At 43.0% G+C, this 13971-nt stretch overlaps 1 protein-coding gene across 1 annotated transcript in view; it reads left to right on the plus strand.

The window, feature by feature from the left end:
• The window catches only part of LOC119413688 (lysyl oxidase homolog 2B-like), a 17821-nt gene extending 6350 nt beyond the window's left edge, over positions 1-11471 (plus strand). Inside the window, exons 4-5 of the mRNA XM_037680743.1 lie at positions 11169-11299; positions 11397-11471. Of these exons, the coding sequence (XP_037536671.1) occupies positions 11169-11299; positions 11397-11471 (206 nt within the window). The remainder of the gene's footprint in view (positions 1-11168; positions 11300-11396) is intronic.
• The last annotated feature ends 2500 nt before the right edge of the window (positions 11472-13971 follow it).

A 13971-nucleotide genomic window follows, 5' to 3' on the forward strand; every position in this document is an offset into this window, starting at 1 on the left:
CCAGGAAAACCATACGGCCATGATTTTCCGTTGCTTCACCACAGACATTTCTGAAAAACATCTGGATTAATTTGCTAGCAGATAGGAGAGTTTAAAGATGGAAAGATGAGGTTTATCTACAGAGAGATGTGTGAGGGAATTTGTCTGTTTTAACCAGAACCGACACCCTCCTTCTTTTCCAGCTTGGCCCAACGGTACGCTTAGTTGAAGATCGACTTTTACCTTTTCTGATGATAGTTTCAGCATTGGTGTAGAGTTCTCCTTTCAACTCTTTCAGCGTCTCCGTGAGAACAGCTGAAACCTCTGGAGTCGTGAGGTCATCCAGGACAGACTTTCATAATTCCCAAATCGTCTCTGGTTCAGCTTGATTCTCTTTCAGCAGCATCCTGAATTCCAGCCTTCATGAACTCTGGAACTGCTGAGTTTCAGAACTGCTACTCCATCTTCAAGACTGAGCTTACTGCAGCTTCAAGACTGAGCTGAACAGCAAGACTGAGCTGAACTAGGAAGTGTCAACATTTAAAGAAGGGTCACTTCTGGTTCATTTGAGAGTTTCTGATTGGTCGATGGACCAAAACAGAGGTGTGTTTTGTGATGTAAGGTGTTATGAAAAGTCAAGGAAAAGATTAAGATTGTTTAAGAACAGACAGAAAGATATTATGTAGGAACCAGACTTTGTGGAGTCACTTCTTCCAGTATCTTGCTGTAAAAGTTAAACATGACATTTCTTTTCAGTAAACTTTCAGTTGACCGAAACTTGAACTTCGACACACTTACAAACTTACTCACTTCAAACAGACGATCAAGAAATGAATCATTACTCTGTAATGTATTCCAACTTGATTTCACTTTGAATGAGGATTAAAAATCATTATACTGTTTCACAGTTAATTAAAATGATTAGTTCACCTCAACATGTAAACATTGTTTGAACTAACACAATTTGATTATCAAAACATTTGTAAAATAGTAATGATCATAGAGAATTGTCTTTTTCCACTTGATTAATTCAAGAAAGAAAGTCTCAGGATGGGTCAACCTGTATTTCTGGATTCAAATCAATGAAATGACAGTTCTATCCCAAATGGTTCTTAAGGTCAAGGTCTTGACCTTAAGTCTAGTTCACTACAGTGGTATTCAACAGTTAGCAAACAAAGTTTCTGTCTAATATCTTACAAAGTGCGAAGCTGGAAGTGTCATCCAATAATCAACAGTTTTTTCTCTTAGTAGGTGGGGCTTAAGTGATGTCATGAATCAACAATACCAATGTGTCTACAAGTGCTCACTGATGAAGCACAAAAACTCAGGTTCAGATTGGATGATGTATCACTGAGATATAACTTTTGGAATAATGTAGGTGCTCACTCAAGTCAAATGTTAAATAACATCACAAATGTATATAGAAGTGCTCACTGATCACACACAAAAAATCTGGTGCAGATCGGATAATATATCATTGAGATATAACAGTTTGAATAATCTAGGAGGTGCACTTGAGTCAAATGTTAAACAATACTAATTTGTCTAGAAATGCTCACATATGACGCACCAAAAATCTGGTGCGGATAGGATGATGTATCTTTGAGATATAACTGTTGGAATAATCTAGGGGGCTCACTTGAGTCATATGTTAAACTACAACATCAATGTGTCTAAAAGTCCTCGTTGATGACGCACAACAAATCTGGTACAAATCGCATGTTGTATAACTGAGCTATAACTTTAGGAATAATATAGGTGGCGCTGTGGAAGCTATTGGCCACTTATCATGGACACCTGTTCAAGGGGCGGATAATGATCGATCATAGAGATTTTGGTGCACCTCGGCTGAAATCTGTGCAATTTAGAGCCAAATATATTCCAACAGCGTCACTTCTTAATTCGTCACGCTGCCACGCCCACATCCTCACCCTCACGCAAAAACGGTTTGCGCTTTAAATCAAGTCAGACCATATTATCTGTCTTCTAACACAGGATCATCCTGATTAGGTCACTGGTGTCAAAGAGGGAGCATTCCAAGTTAAAAAAGAGACTTCCTGTTCCGAGGGGGCAGGCCTTTGATGACGTCAAAATATGACACAGTGGATCGTCAAGCATCCAACAGGGATTAGTCATGCCAAGTTTCGTGCATTTCAGTCTTTCAATGTGAAAGTTATAGTGTTTGGAAATTTATGGCGTGAAACGAAATTTTGAGGCCTGGCCACGCCCCTTTAACATATACGAAAATGCAAACTTTAGATAACTTTTACTCTTCAATGTCTTAAGGGCATATCAACCAAGTTTGAAAGCCTCAATGAAGGTTTGATGTCTCAGACAGTTTTCGTGTAGAAGCTATTAGCGTTTTGTTTTTCATGGCGAGATGTCAAACTTTGAGGTCTGACCCCGCCCCTTCAGCATGCTCCAAAAAGAACCGTTTAGATAACTTTGTGTCCCCCATGCCTTTTGACCAAAATGGCCATATTTGAAACCGATTGAACGAAATCCCTAGGAGGAGTTCGTTCAAATGCGGAGGCTGTAAACCGCCAAAAAGGTGTGAATATTGGGCCGGTATTCCAAAATGGCCACCTTTCTGTTTATCGCACTATGTTGGTGCCAGAGGGTTTTCTGTGCATCTTGGAGGATTGAACAAGCGTACCCAATTTCATGTTTCTACAACAAACTAAGGTTAATGCGGAGGGTATTTTGAAAATTTCTAGGTGGCGCTCTTGAGCCGTTTCTGTTGCGATTTTTTCCACGCCCTTAAAATATGTAATCTTTCACCAATCTTTATGCGTCCGCCAAATTTGGTGACTTTTGGGATATGTTATGGCCCCCAAAACGCCAATCATTTGGCAGAAAATATTGCAGCTTGGGCCTGAACAGAGCAATTACAATAGGCCTTCGCAGCGCTTCGCTGCTTGGGCCTAAAAATCTCAGTGTTATTTTTGATCAGGACATGTCTTTTAACCCCACATTAATAATGTCAGGGACAGTGTGTTTGTGGTCTGAACCCAGTGTGCAGACAGGACTCTGAGACGCGAGGAGTAAAATCACTCGGCTGGCAAGATGGCGCCTGTGTTTGGCTTGGCCTCTGCCAGGTTGTTTGCTTACTTCATATGTTATTTTATTGTTATGATTCTGTCTGGGGTGGCTTCCTTGTGGACATATGACCGCCACTTGCTACTGGCGATCAAGTCTGTGATGGTCAACCTTCAGTGTCATCAAAACAGAGTTACATTTCCACCACCGCTGGAACCCGGTGCCCCTCCCGGCATCTCTCCTCTCTTACCTGTGGATCCGCCCCTGCTCTGGACATGCAGACGAAGGAAGCAGGGGAAGAGAGCCGGCTTCTTCGTGCTGCTCCGTCGGCTTCGGAAAAACGAGGTAGCATCGGGTGCGGCCAGGCGTTTCAACCTCAGATATGTTGGTGCTGGACTACTTCAACCGCTCCCAGAAGTTTCCCACACAGGTTGTCACCTGAAGCTGTGGGCATCAAAAGTTCATCGCGGGAGGAATCCTGACTCACTGCGCAGCTTGCCACGTCATCCTGATTGTTCTATGAAATTATCTTAAACAAAATACAGGGTCGGGTGAACGGTCGGAACAATGAATAAAAACTCACAGGCTGTTTCTGCTAGAATAATAATGTGTCATTTTTATTACACCGCCACAGATACAGCAAAGCACAAGTACATTCAGTACAAATCAGATATTGATGTAAAAAGCCCCTCACCATGACACCAGATCGGGAAGCCGTTTCAGTCTGAGTAAAAAAGTAACATCAATTCAGGCTGGGCATCGGATCAGGATCCACAGTAGACTTCAACTCTAATTCTGAGTGTCACACTTTAATACTCTGCATTACATGGGAACATCTCCCAGTAAACAGAACATGCCCACCTGGACTTAAAGTCTGTGAAAAACCCTTGAGATAGCGTGAGAGCGTGAGAAGCTTAAAAAAACCTCTAGATAACGAGGGAGCGTGAGAAGCTAGGGTGAGAAAACCTCTAGATAGCGTGCAGGAGGATGCGGTCCGGGCCTCCTCCTCAGGCCTCTGGGTAACTCACAACAACATGCACAAAAAACACTTTATATCACAGGTTAAATAGTCAGAAAAACAACCTTTTATTAAACTCTCAACTCATTCCACCCTTTGGTTTTCTGACTAATTTTGCCCTTACCAAAAACACTTTTTATCACAGGTAAAATAGTCAGAGAAACAACATTTTAAACACTGTATATCGCAAGTTAAATAGTCAGAAAAACAACATTTTATTGAATTCTTTATTCATTCCACCCTTTGGTTTTCTGACTAATTTTGGAGATTTTCCCCCCTGACTTCATAAGGCAGTCGATCAAAAACATTTGTCCATTGTTCCATAGTTTCTATCACTAAATGTAAGAAATCAAGGCGAGAGCCATTGTGTTCAAAATGGCGGTAAATTCTATCACCACTTACCCAATAATCAATTGTTAACATGTCAGGGTGGACCATGGAGTCAACTTCGATGACGGTTCGTTCTCTGCCAAACCAATGATCTCTGATTTCAACTGCTATTTTCATTATAAAGCAGTGTTATAAATTTTCTGATTAATTCTATTTTTAACCCTCCTAATATAAAAACAAGTACCCAAATTACACAAGGTTAATACAGAGGTACATAAGATCAAAATGAAAAAAGGATATATCACATATATCACTGCATATATTTTGTGCCGTAGATGACATTCCTGTGAATATATCCCACCAATGGTGAGCCGACGCTTGCTCTATTAGCTTAGCCACATGTAAAACCTTTCCTTGAGCAATGTAGGTGGACACTGTTAGATCAGACACGTTTGACTTATGTGATTCAATCATTCGTTTCAGCTCTGTAGACCCATTTAATGCACATTTGAAACGGTCTAGGGAGACTCGCCAGGGTACGTGCAAAGTTTGTCATTGTACCTCTGTTAGTCGAGTGGTGGAACTATAATTAGTTAATTGATAAGTCTGGTTGTTCCAAGTCCTCAGATGTACACCATACACACATCCAGAGAAAGGTAGGTAATTGAGGGTGACTTTTTATGTCTCTAGCTGGTTCATGAGTCCAATCACACAATACCTCGTCTTTGGTTAAACATGGGTTAACATGACCTGTTTGCAGAATACATACCACTCCTTTATCAGCCGTCTCGCATAGTTTCACTTCATAGGTGAGATTTGTCTGTGGCTCAAACCATTCACCCTGTATTTTTCTTCTCCTGCCTTTAGGATATTGCAGACCCAGACCAATTTTTATAACTTGAATTTGACCTGAAATCAATGTCACTGGCTCTAGAGTCCTCAGATCTAGTCCAACAGATCTAGGATTTGTTCTGACAGGCAGCTCTGCTCTGTCATCAATTTTCCACATTCTGATTGGTTCTTTTTTCTGGAGTATCATTCAATTTAGAGGAGTGGTGCCTGGTGCAATGGGTCTGTTATTCAATTGAGACACAGCCTGCAACAAATTTACTTTCCAGTTAGTCAAATCATGTTTGTCATTTAATTTTCTCAGCATTTTTTTTAACAGTTCATTCATTCTCTCAATTAGCCCAGCAGCTTGTGGATGATAAGGAATGTGATAAATCCATTCAACATGTTTTTCAGCTGACCAGTCTTTCACTTGTTTTCCAGTAAAATGGGTCCCATTATCTGTTCGTATCTGAAGGGGAACCCCATAAAATGATTCCATCATACAAAGACATTTTAAAGTAGATGCTTGATTAGCATATTTACAAGTCACCAACACACCTGAATATGTATCTACAGCTGTACATACATATCTACACCCCTGTGACATGGACAAAGGGCCAATGAAATCCATCTGCCAGATCTGACCTGGTCCCTTTCCTCTGTGTATTTGTCCCTGCACATGCTGTGGTGACCCTTTTTTCTAATGCTGACATGCTTCACATTGCTGTATTGCAGTTTTATGTCATCCGTTTTGTTCTACAAATAATCAGACAATTCATACATAACCACTTCATGCAAAAGTGTCAGCAATTAACTTTTATTTATTAAAAAGAAATCCTTCTTCTGGTCTTGGCCCCACTCAGAATATTTAGCTCATCAGTTTCTCCAAACTGGGGTTGTTCTAAAGCCTATGTGTAGCAGGTAAGATATTACTTGTTCATAACTTTTTCCACAGAACCCCTCTTGAAAAGAGCTGAACTTTTACTTTAAATGTGAAACAACTGCAAAACAAGATGGTGAATTTTTTCATCTCAGATCTTTTTAGATACTTCGAGTTGTTTTAGATGCCCTCACAACTTCAGCTGCAGATGAACCATTTATAAACAACATATGATGCACTTCCTTCAAAGCAGCCAGCTTAACACATCCCCTTTAAGTGCTCTGATGACATTTTTATTTTAATCCACCCTTTTCCCTTCAACCATCTTGGCTTTAGGCATTTTAATTCATTCTTTGTGGCCCTCAATGTCAACGTTTGGGCCTTTAATGTCAACATCAGGTGTCTTAATTTCTCCTTTGACCTTTGGCATTTTAACATCAATATCACCAAGTTTGGGGCCTTTTAATTTAACGTCAAAATCTGGGCTCTCTAATTCTGGACCTTTGATGTTCAATGTTGACAGTATCTGCTTTCAGAAGGTTGATGTCAACTTCTGGACCTTCTACTTTTGCCCCTTTTAATCCAAATAATGGCATCTAGCCCTCAACTCTTCTGCTGACACACCATCCATCTCAGCTGAAGGCACTCCTGTCTGTATTAATGCCCTCCAGAAAGCAGAACGAGTAGGTTCCTGCATGTTATTCCGGCCGTCCCTTCTCGGCCCACGACCCATGGGTTGACTAAATGTTTTTTTCACGGTTTTCAGCTCTGTGTTTCTCTCTGTGTTCCAATCTCCGAGTGCACCCAGTTTCAACACTTGGCTTCGAACATCAGTCCTTGAAAAAACATGTACCTGATAATCTACTGCCCAACGCACAGCGAGCGCATTCCTTAGACACAGTCGAACCAATCTTTGCTCGCATTCCCCTAAAGTCACCCAATGCCCCTGTAAATCAGCCCAATCCGATGCTCCAGGAAACATCTGTTGGGCTGCCTCTACGTAAACTTCAAACAAAGGTCTCGAGTCTTGCAAAGCTCTGACTCCCTGTCGATGCGCTGAATTCACTCCTACCTGACCTCCACCTTTATCCAACAGCCTAGCTACCCAAGCATCTGTGGGTTGTGCAGTCTGTTGTTTATATATTTTAGACAAGTGAGCAAGCTCCTCGTCTCCCCAGATGTAACCGTCCCAACTCGACAGATCCCATCCAGTTCCCAAATGAGCAACAAAAGTCACATCAGTCATTCTGTTCAACTCACGCCTCCTCAGGCACCTGTTTCTGACAGTATTTTCCAAGCAGTCACACACACTCACATGCGACACAGTAGCCCTGTCTTTCTGACCTCTATTGCCTGCAAAGCGATCAAAACATCACCCGGACTATCTGCTTTCAGAGAATTGTTCCAAGGCTCAGGGTGCCCCCCTCCACCTCTCAAACACAACGCTAACAACTGGAATGGGGCTTCTTCCCACCCCGGTACAACTTTTTCTCTGTTCAATCACGCCTCCTCGGGCGTCTGCTTCAACTTTTTCTCAACTTTAATCTCTTTTTCCTTATTTGGTTTTAAATATTGCTCAGCCTTCCCGATATCCTGTTTGTGACGCCAGACTGATGCTGCTGTGGACCCCTCTACACGGTCAGCAGCTTTCTCCGCTAAAATGTCGGTAATTAATGCACGCTCTATTGCCAATAAGTCCTTCATTTTAAATTACTTTTTTCGCTCTGAGAGCTTAGACTTTTTGTTTATTTCTGAGACATGGCAACGTGAAAATGATGTTTCACATCTTTTGGAACTCTGTCCTGAGGGGTGTTCTTTTTTATCTGTACCACAGATGACAGGCCGTGGAGGTGGCACAGCTGTCAACTATAAAAGGACTTTTCTATGTCAAATGATCACTTCATCTACTTACAACTCCTTTGAGATGATCATGGTTCGAATAGGCAAAGTTGAGCCTATATATGCCATCCTAGTTTATCGACCACCTGGACCTGCTTCATCTTTTCTCTCAGACTTTCAGGACTTTTTATCTTCTACTGTGAAGCTAAATAGGATCATCATCTCTGGGGATTTTAATTTTCATGTTGATGATCCAACAAACCATCCTGCTATGGACTTTCTTAATATTATGGACTCTTTTAACTTCTCACAGCATGTGTCTGAGCCTACTCACACTGCAGGCCACACTTTAGACCTGGTTTTTACTTATGGACTCACTCTTAATAATCTACATATAAAATATGTTGTTTTCAGTAACCATAAGGTTGTCTCTTTTAATATTTCCTGTTATTTGGAGACTTTTTCTCAGGTTACCAGTAAACCCAGACGCTTTATTGACAGTTTTGTAGTCGCAGAGTTTTCTTCCCTCTTTTCATTTACAACACCTCCTGATGATGATGATGTGGAGCTTCTGGTTGACTCTTTTAATGATCACTGCCTTACCATTCTTGACAGTATTGCTCCTTACAAAACCCACTGTGGGCCCGTTTACCGCTGTTCACCTTGGTTAAACAATCAAACTCGAGAACTCAGGCACTCTTGTCGGAAAACAGAACGCTTGTGGAAGAGGACTGGTCTGGTTGCCCACCGGGAATATTTTAAGGAGCTCCTTGGTGCTTATAACAAGGCAGTTAGTGATGCCAGGTCATCGTATTTTAGCAATCTTATTCACCTGAACAAAATCAATCCTAAAGTGTTATTTGATACTATCAGCAGTATTGTATCTCCTCCAGTGCACCATGCTTCATTAACCTCAAACAATGACTGTAACATGTTTCTCAATTTTTTCATAAAGAAGGTGATGGACCTGAAATCCAATATATCTCCAAGCGCCTCTATTTTTCAAGATGAGCCTCAGTGTTCTGAGTCATTTTCTTCTTTTGTTCCAATTACTTTAAATGACCTGACCTCATTAATTGCCAAAATGACATTTTCTACTTGTTCACTGGAAATATTACCTCCTTCTCTGCTTGTTCAGACTCTAGCCTGTATTGGTCCAACAGTGTTGATGATAATTAACATCTCCCTGAACAAAGGGTCCGTCCCATCGTATTTTAAAACAGCAGAAGTGACCCCTCTCTTAAAGAAGCCTAACCTTGATTCTGGATCCCTTTCCAACTTTCGTCCCATCTCTAAACTGCCTTTTCTCTATAAATTACTTGAAAAAGTTGTAGAAACCCAACTCAGATCCTGGTTCTGTCAGTTACAGATCTCTGATCCCTTTCAGTCTGGTTTTCTAAAACACCATTCCACTGAAACTGCTCTAGTAAAAGTCCACAACGATCTGTTAATGGCTTCTGATTAAAGAAAATGCTCTGTGTTGGTCCTGTTAGATCTTAGTGCTGCCTTTGATACTGTCGACCACACAACCTTATTAAACAGACTGAAGGTTGTGGCTGGTATTTCTGGCTCAGCTTTGGACTGGCTCACATCATACCTATCTCACAGAACTTTCTGCATCAAGACGGACAGGTTCTCCTCTGATTATGCCCCCTTAACTTGTGGGGTGCCTCAAGGCTCAGTTCTGGGTCCACTTTTGTTTTCCTTTTATATTATCCCACTTGCCAGCATTATTCAATCCTTTTCTGATATTTCTTATCACATTTATGCTGATGACATTCAGTTGTATTTTTCATTTAAACCACACCAGCTGGATAAATTGACCATCCTTGTCCAATGTTTGTCCCATATCAGTGACTGGCTTGCCAGTAACTTCCTGGTTTTAAACACCAGTAAGACAGACACTTTGATTACTGCTCCAAGTCATCTTCACCCAAAAATCAATCAGAAAATTGCCTCTTTCTGCCCAGTAGCCAAATCAAAAGTAAAAAATTTAGGAGTCACATTTGACTCATCATTAGGCTTTGAGTCTCACATTAAAGCTATTTCCCGTTCTTGTTTCTTTCATTTAAGAAACATTTCTAAAATACGACCTATGGTCTCCAGAACCGATCTAGAGAAAATTATTCATGCTTTTGTGTCATCAATGCCCTTTATCCCTGCCTGGATAAGTCTTCTGTTTCACGTCTACAAGTAATTCAGAACACAGCTGCCAGACTTCTCACCAAATCCAGCAAATACTGTCACAGCACCCCGGTCCTATATTCACTACACTGGCTCCCAGTCGCGTTTAGAATCCGTTTTAAAGTTCTTATGCTGACGTACATAGCTTTAAATGGCCAGGCTCCTGTGTATCTTTGTCAGCTTTTGACCAAATACTCTGCTGCTTGTGGTCTTCGCTCCCAGTCACAGAACCTCTTGGATGTTCCACGTACGCGGCTGAAAACTAAAGGGGACAGGGCCTTTCAGTCAGTGGCTCTAAGACTGTGGAACAGTTTGCCACTGCAACTTCGTTCTGCTGACTCTATTGAGGTTTATAAAAAGTAACTGAAAACACTTTTATTCGCCCAGGCTTTTATGTCATGATTTCACTGTGCTTCTTGTAGTTCTTAGGCTTGTTTTATTCTTTGTATATTTTAGCATTGATTTTTTTTGTACAGCACTTTGTGATTTTATGTCTGATTTTATGTACAGCGCTTTGTGATTTTATGTCTGTGATAAGCGCTTTATAAATAAACTTTACTTACTTACTTACTTACTAAAAATAATAAACGCTTTAATGAGCACAAAACAAAAATGCTGATGAGGCAGCGTTACTCACAGAACGTATGGAATTTCATGAGAACCAGACAAAGCCACAGTAATCACAGACGATGACCCGACAACGAGTATCACAAAGAAGTAGACTTCTATACAAAGAGTAATCAGACACAATCACAAACACCTGGACAGGACACGTAGACATAAATGATCAGGACAGGGAAACCAGGAGGTGCAGGGATGGGAAGCAAACACAAGAGGGTGCCATCCCTACAGTACTCTCCTCCCAAGGACGCCCCCAGGCATCCACCAAAAATCCCCCCCCAAAGAACTAGGGTGGGCGGAGGGGGGAACTGCAAGGATGGCGGGCACAAGGAAACACAAGAACAAGAAACCTAAATCTGACAGGACGACGCCTGGGAACTAAACACAAAAACTAAACATAAGGAAACAAACGGTTCAGGTGGGAGGCTGTCCAACTTGCTGGATCAGATCAGGCGGGCGACCAGGAGGCCGTCCAACATAAAGCAGGGGTTCCGGTGGGTGGCCAGGAGGCCGTCCGTCACATGGCAGGAGCTCGGGAGAGCGACCAGGAGGCCGTCCAGTATCACGAGCCAGTTCAGGTGAGTGGCTGGGAGGCCGTCCAATACCAAGCAGCAAGTCCAGTGGTTGGCTGACAATGACGGGCACCCTGAGAGTCCATGATCGTTCAACGCACAGAGGGGAAATGGGGGGACCCACGGTTCAGCAACAGACATGGTGACCCAGGAGGCTGCTGTTGACCTGGAGATCTGAAGAGCTTTTGCTGTAGGGGTGTCCTGGAGAACTGCAGCTGATGTGGAGACCTGGAGAGTCACAGCAGGCAGCATAGGGACTTGTGGGGCTGTAGCAAGTGACGAGGAGACCTGGGATGCTACAGCTGCTGTCTGGAATGCTGCTGCTGTAATGATGGTCCAAGGAGCTGCAGCAGGAGACACTGGAGGTTGTGGAACTGCAGCAAGCGATATTGTAGGCTGTGGAGCAGCAGCAGGCGACACTGGAGGCTGTGGAGCTGCAGCAGGTGACACTGGAGGCTGTGGAGCTGCAGCAGGTGACACTGGAGGCTGTGGAGCTGCAGCAGTCATGGAAGCCTCTGTGGTCGTGGAGGCCTCTGTAGTCTTGGAAACCTCTGTGGTGGTGGAGGCCTCTGCAGTCAGGGAAGCCTCTGTGGTCATGGAGGCCTCTGCAGTCAAGGAAGCCTCTGTGGTCATGGAGGCCTCACTGGTCATGGTGGGCGATGAGGCCTCTGGACACCCGGGGTACCCGGCCCTAGGTGCTCGGTTTTCTGTAGCAGGTGCTGGGTTTTCTGCGGCAGGCGCTGGGTCTTCTGCAGCAGGCGCTGGGTCTTCTGCGGCAGGTGCTGAGTCTTCTGCAGCATGCTTTGGGTCTTCTGCGGCAGGCTCTGGGTCTTCTGCGGCAGGCTCTGGGTCTTTGGCTGCAGGGTCTGGGTTTTCGGCTGCAGATGCTGGGACCTCGGCTGCAGGCACTGGGACCTCGGCTGCAGTCTCGGGCCCTCCTGCAGATCCTGGAGCCTCGACAGGTCCTGGGGCCATGACAGATTCACAAGGGGAGAGTGTCTGAAATGTTCTGATACTCTGCTTTTTTACTCTTCCTTTATCATAGAAAAAACGTGTGAGAGGTCTGGGATTTGCAACAGTCTGGTTTTAGATGTGAGCATGTCCTCCAAGATGCAATAGGCATTACATCTGTAATGAGGGTCTGGGTTAAGGGAAGTAGCATCAAAAAATCTCTGGAGCTGCTGAAAAACAACAGCAACATTATCAGGTGTTTTTTCAACAATGCCCCCAGTGGCCATTGGAGGATCTGCAGAGATGGAAGCTTCAACAAGTACAGGAGTTTCTGCAGCCCCTGAGACTGTTTGTTCCTCTGGTGAGCCAGAACTACTCCTCTGGCTCGGAGTCATCTGAGGAGGACCACAGGGAACACAACTGTGGCAGGGTGGAGAAGGAAGTTGTCTTGATTTCCAGACAGCTGCCTCTGGGCTGAGTCCTCCTCCTCCTCTTTTCCTCCTCAACCAGGAGTGGTGAATGGAGGATCTCAACTTCAGGGCTGTGGTGTATCCAGATGGGTTTGATCTGGAACCTGTTCACTTGGATGACAGCTGCATGCTCCTGGGTCTGATTTGCCCCCTCTCTCCATCGGGCGGTCCGGTCATTCCGAGTCTTCTGTCTGCTGGGTTCTTTTGAGTTTCGGGTCATACTGTCAGGGACGGTGTGTTTGTGGTCTGAACCCAGTGTGCAGACAGGACTCGGAGGTGCGAGGAGTAAAATAATAAACTCTTTAATGAACACAAAACAAAAGTGCTGATGAGGCAGCATTACTCACAAAACGTACGGAATTTCATGAGGACCAGATAAAGCCAGAGTAATCACAGACGATGACCCGACAACAAGTAACACAAAGTCGCAGACTTATATACACAGAGTAATCAGACACAATCACAAACACCTGGACAGGACACGTAGACATAAATGATCAGGACAGGGAAACCAGGAGGTGCAGGGATGGGAACCAAACACAAGAGGGTGCCATCCCTACAAATAACGTTACTAGAACCGCCTTCTTCCACCTGCATAATATGGCCAAAGTTAGAAACATCTAAAAATGATGCAGAAAAACTGGTTCATGCATTTGTCACGTCTAGACTGGACTATTGCAATAGTTTGTTATCTGGGTGTCCAAATACATCTTTAAAAAGTCTTCAGTTAATCCAAAATGCTGCTGCCAGAGTCTTAACTGGAGTTAGTAGCAGATATCATATCTCTCCAGTTTTAGCTTCTCTCCACTGGCTCCCTGTCAAGTCCAGAATTGAATTTAAAATCTTGCTTCTAACCTACAAAGCTCTCAACAATCTAGCTCCATTTTATTTTACAGATTTTATTGTTCCATATTTTCCTAACAGAGCACTTTGATCTCAGATTGCAGGCTTACTCATGATTCCTAGAGTTTCCAAAAGCAGAATGGGAGGAAGATCTTTCAGTTATCAGGCTCCTCTTTTGTAGAACAAACTTCCAGTTTCTGTCCATAATGCTGTCACATTGTCCAGTTTTAAGACTGGACTTAAGACTTTCCTTTTTGATAAATCCTATAATTAGGGTTGACTTGTTATGCTGCCTTAAGCTTTGACTATTAGAGGACAAAATAACCTCATTTTCTTAAATGAATTGTTAAAATTGAATTCCTTAGTTAAGATTAGTTAGTTAAGTTAGAAATAATATCAAATGAAAACAATTTA

This window comes from Nematolebias whitei, chromosome 8 (assembly GCF_014905685.2).
Source record: "Nematolebias whitei isolate Nwh7 chromosome 8, NemWhi1, whole genome shotgun sequence".
Lineage (NCBI taxonomy): Eukaryota > Metazoa > Chordata > Actinopteri > Cyprinodontiformes > Rivulidae > Nematolebias > Nematolebias whitei.